Below are 5,250 nucleotides of genomic sequence, written 5' to 3'. Positions count from 1 at the left end.
CAAGATGCCTTTAAGCGTGGATTTTTAAAACAAATTTTCATCCAACCCAAGATGCCTTTAAGCGTGGATTTTTAAAACAAATTTTCATCCAACCCAAGATGCCTTTAAGCGTGGATTTTTAAAACAAATTTTCATCCAACCCAAGATGCCTTTAAGCGTGGATTTTTAAAACAAATTTTCATCCAACCCAAGATGCCTTTAAGCGTGGATTTTTAAAACAAATTTTCATCCACTCCAAGATGTCTTTAAGCATGGATTTTTAAAACAATTTTTCATCCATCCAAGATGTCTTTAAGCGTGGCTTTTTAAAATAATTTTTCATTCACCTCAAGATGTCTTTAAGCGTGGCTTTTTAAAATAATTTTTCATTCACCTCAAGATGTCTTTAAGCGTGGATTTTTAAAACAATTTTTCATCCACCCAAAGATGTCTTTAGGCGTGAATTTTTAAAACAATTTTTCATCCACCCCATGATGTCTTTAAGCGTGAATTTTTAAAACAATTTTTCATCCACCCCATGATGTCTTTAAGCGTGAATTTTTAAAACAATTTTTCATCCACCCCAAGATGTCTTTAAGCGTGGATTTTTAAAACAATTTTTCATCCACCCCAAGATGTGTTTATTTATTTATTTATTTAAATGTTTATTATAATAACAAATTATAATAAAATTGTAATTATAAAGCACTAGCAACAAAGGCTATCGGCTTTCATCCACCCTAACACACCTTTAAGCGTGGATTTTTAAAAACCATTTTTCATCCACTCTAACACACCTTTAAGCGTGGATTTTTGAAACAATTTTTCATCCACTCTAACACACCTTTAAGCGTGGATTTTTGAAACAATTTTTCATCCACTCTAACACACCTTTAAGCGTGGATTTTTGAAACAGTTTTTCATCCACCCCAAGATGCTTTTAAACGTGGATTTTTAAAAGATTTGTTCATCTTTTCTGAGATGCCTTTAGGCGTGGATTTTTAAATAAATTTTTCATCTTTTCTGAAATGCCTTTATTTAGGCTTGGATTTTTAGAAGAATTTTTCATCTTTTCTGAGATGCCTTTAGGCGTGGATTTTTAAAAGAATTTTTCATCTTTTCTGAAATGCCTTTATTTAGGCTTGGATTTTTAGAAGAATTTTTCATCTTTTCTGAGATGCCTTTAGGCGTGGATTTTTAAAAGAATTTGTCATCTTTTCTAGGATGCCTATAGGCCTCGATTTAAAAGAATTTTTCATCTTTTCTGAAATGCCTTTAATAGTGGATTTTTAAAAGAATTTTCAAGTTTTCTGATGTGTAGATTTTCAAAAGAATTTTTCATCTTTTCTGAGATACCATTAGGCTTCGATTTCTAAAAGAATTTTTCATATTTTCTGAGATGCCTTTAGGCTTCAATTTTTAAAAGAATTTTTCATATTTTGTGAGAAGCCTTTAGGCATGGATTTTTAAAAGAATTTTTCATCTTTTCTGAGATGCCTTTAGGCGTGGATTTTTAGAAGAATTTTTCATCTTTTTCCGAAACGCCTTTAGGCGTAGATTTTTTGAAAATTGTTCTTCTTTTCTGAGATGCCTTTAGGCCTGGATTTTTAAAAGAATTTTTCATCTTTTTTGAGATGCTTTTAGGCCCGGATTTTTAAAAGAATTTTTTAACTTTTCTGAGATGCCTTTAGGCGTGGATTTTTAAAAGAAATGTTCAACTTTTCTGAAATGCCTTTATACGAGGATTTAAAAAAAAATAATTTTATCTGTTCCGAGCTGCTTTTAAGAGTGGATTTAAAAAAACGAATTGTATCTGTTCTGAGCTACCTTTAAGAGTGGACTTTTAAAAAAAATGCATCCAATCTATTAAAAGATTTTGTCTCATAGAAAAAAAATATCATCACAAAATTCACATTAAAATCTTCTCTAAGAAGAAGCTCTTAAAACTCACTTCCATTAATTTCCAGACTTTACCAAACGTTTCCTTATAAAATAACACCCTTGGAGTTATTTCCTTGGCAACGCTGGGCTACCTTGGCAACCCAAAACATTTGTTTATATTTTGATGTTTTCAATTTGAAGTTTGTGATTTCAAATTTTAGTCAGTTTCAAAAAGTTTGTGAACCTGCAATAAAAAAACTTTCGATAAAATTTAAAGAATCTACTTCCAAAAATGGTAATTTTACATGTGAAGCGTGGCGATGAGGATCTCTTTCTCTACGAGACAAGTGTTAATGAAGATACCAATTCAGTTATACGCGACATAACAGCCATATACAATGGACGCCTGAAAATTGAAAGAATTTGTATGGAAATGGAGGAGTTGGCTTCACATGGGACTCTGCTACCTCCAGAGATTATGGGTCTTACCGATGAACAAGTTGAAGAATTAAAATTGAAAGATGTATGGGCCGAGAAATGCATACCCTCCGGCGGCTTTGTCTTTAACAAAGACCCCATTGGACGTAGAAATGGTCAACAACCTAAAGAGAAAATGCAAGAAGTTCTTAGAAAATCTATCAGCGATGCACGTGCTATGATAAGCAAGAAATTGGTTGGCGCCAAAACACCCCTTACCCTTAAGACAATATCGGTAGCCATAAATCTACTCAAAGGTGCAGTAACCATTGTTTATCCCATGCAGCTACCACCCCACGATACAATTCGTATGGAATTTAATAATACTGAAGATTTGACTGGTACCCAGGCATCGAAAGAAGTTATAGAACCATCAAAGGCACAGTTGTGGTTTGCTGGACGTTTAATATTGAATGATAAAAAGCTTTCCGATTTTCTGGGACGTCATGATAAAACCAAAGTTGTGGTGAAATTAAATCGCCACGGTGAAGGACCACCATCACGTGAACCTGTCATAACCGATGAATTGCGTAAACGTATGATGGCCGATGCCTATCGCCGTCAAGAGGAATTGAAAAAGTTGGAATTGGATGAAGATGATCATTATTTGAATTCCAATTGGGCAGATGGTGGCCATTTGAAGCGACAAGTTCATGGTTTGGAGAATGTACGTTTTCGTGTTGGCTAAAGGGAGACGAAAAGGGAATTTAACAGTTCACTCAGATGTTGTACTTTTGGAAATAAATAAAAAATGTAATTATGTATTTATATAATAAAACAGAACAAAAAAATTATTAAAATAAATTGGGAGCTTTGGATTTTAAATGAAGCTCCACGCCAAAATTTTGTTTTTCCATTGTATTCCCTTTTTATAGATAAGAATTTGGCACTGACCTACATTTGGTGGCTATTGCGGAAATTTTTTGAAGACGAACTTAGGGTAGACTACAAAACTTCCTGCAACCCGATGTGTACTCCCCCACATGATCTATTCTTAGAAGTTTTCGGATTCCCCTTGAGCGTAAACGAAGTTCGTATTCAAAGAACTTGTTTAATTGTCGCTTTATAAAATCGGGTAAGAACTGTATCTGCAACAAGGAATAAATCAGAATCGATGTTTTATCTTCGGAAAATTTATTTACCACACACTATTAAAGTTGTTCCTCGTAACCGGATTTCTGAAAAGTTGCGAAGCCTCATGTTATTGCCGGATTTTCACAAGTTATTAGCGTTCTTATGGATGAAGGTATTAACTCTCTTCCTCTAGCTGGTGTTTAGGTTAACATTAAAGGCCCCATGACTTTAATTGTTGCAGACTCTTCACTCGGAGATCAATGCCTCATTGTTTTCATACTGTAAGAAGAAGAAAAAGGTTAGAAATGGTGGATGATTGGAGTAATAGTATATATAGTTGGAGGAGGGCAGTAAACAGGACTTCAAAGTGTTTATCGTTACTTAATTATAATGACATTAAAACTTAAAGACGTTCAGAGTACTTTTCCATATCAGCAAGAAGTTGTAGATTTCAGTCACCTGCTCAAACGTGGTCTTGTTTATGAATGAATAAGGAATACACTGAACATCCGTGGAGAGACTTAGTTCTACAGCATCTAATGTCGGTAATGAAAATCTACCTTCCTACCCATGGAAGTATCTTGTATAATCTCCGACAGTGTTTAGTATCAACATGTACATATATACGATAGTAGTAGACACTCGCTAGAAGTAATAACTAATCCAAAGAGAAGAGTACTGCGTCGCATTAGATATCTTCCTACCTAGGTGCGAGCAACCACCACAATTTGCAATGGATGATGTTGCAAATACCATTAAGAACCCTAAATCATCCAAAGCGTTAGGTCCTGACGGTATCTCCATGGTAATGCTGAAGTCTGGAAAATGAGCAGGGTGTTTCTGATACTAAAGCCTGGCAAGGATGTCAGCTAAAGATGTCCCTAGCATCAGAACAAACTATCTAGATACCGATCATCAGCATGGGTTCCGTAAGCAGCACATCAATGCAACAGCGATGCACGCCATTTCCCCACATATTATTCGATGACTACACCAGAACAAACTGTGCTTTTGCTACTATCAAGCACTCCACGCTGTTTAAGGATATCGAACAGACTACCCTCTGGTCACCTTTGAAATGTTGGATATGTGGACGTCAGTCATGCGTTGAATTCCGGAATAAGAAGAAGGCAACAGGAAGATCCCCATGGTGGGGTTGTATCTTCTGAACTATTTAACCTCTACCTTTCCTGTATTCCAACCGCTCCAGACAGCATTGAGAACGTTACGTATGCGGATCATTGTAGGATACCTTCTCTGATGCCATTTGTGAAATTCTGAACACCTATTTGCTCGAATTGCGCGAGAAATATGTAAATATCCGCTACTAAGTCTACGGCCCCCGCCAGGGACAAAAATATTGGCGCGATGCGGTGGCTTAAGGTCACAGTTTCCACACTCAACACCCTGTAACCGACCAAATGTTATGCAAGTAACGGTCTTCTACCCCCTAACGCCGGGGTGTCAGGCGAACCCGTGCCCATCGGTGTATTAAGGTTTGCAGTTAGGGTACCAACTGTATTAGAACGGAGCCTCGTTGATACCTGGGCATCTCAACGCAGTAATGACTTAGTTGTCAAGTCCTTGCCATGGTACAGGAGGGCTATGCCATGGTGGACCTCACTTCCCCCATTAAATCTATGACGCATGAAGAATAAAAATTTAAATAAAAGACAATTAAAACAAATCCGACAATACTGCAATGCCCAAGTCTAGGGCAACCCAGCCAACGGTTGACGGGACGGTAGTGTCGGGAGGGGACGGACATAAGGTACCCACTCTAGGAGCTGTCACTGACAGTTTGGCTGAACAAAGCCGGAAACTCCTGGAGATACTGGA

General features: G+C 36.7%; 1 protein-coding gene across 1 annotated transcript; it reads left to right on the top strand.

Annotated features, from left to right (window-relative positions):
• The first annotated feature begins 2,085 nt into the window (after window positions 1–2,085).
• On the top strand, window positions 2,086–3,162 carry LOC141405836 (cilia- and flagella-associated protein 298). The gene has a single exon (XM_073990579.1). The coding sequence runs from the start codon at window positions 2,153–2,155 to the stop codon at window positions 3,023–3,025; it is 873 nt and encodes a 290-aa protein (XP_073846680.1). The 5' UTR covers window positions 2,086–2,152; the 3' UTR covers window positions 3,026–3,162.
• The last annotated feature ends 2,088 nt before the right edge of the window (window positions 3,163–5,250 follow it).

The sequence above is a fragment of the Musca autumnalis genome, unplaced genomic scaffold, assembly GCF_047663935.1.
Source record: "Musca autumnalis isolate F117 unplaced genomic scaffold, ASM4766393v1 scaffold_5, whole genome shotgun sequence".
NCBI lineage: Eukaryota > Metazoa > Arthropoda > Insecta > Diptera > Muscidae > Musca > Musca autumnalis.
This window is presented reverse-complemented; position numbering and strand designations above follow the sequence as displayed.

What these genes read in the sequence shown, in the direction of transcription:
- LOC141405836 (XM_073990579.1), top strand. Translation starts at nt 2,153, where the DNA reads ATGGTAATTTTACATGTGAAGCGTGGCGATGAGGATCTCTTTCTCTAC.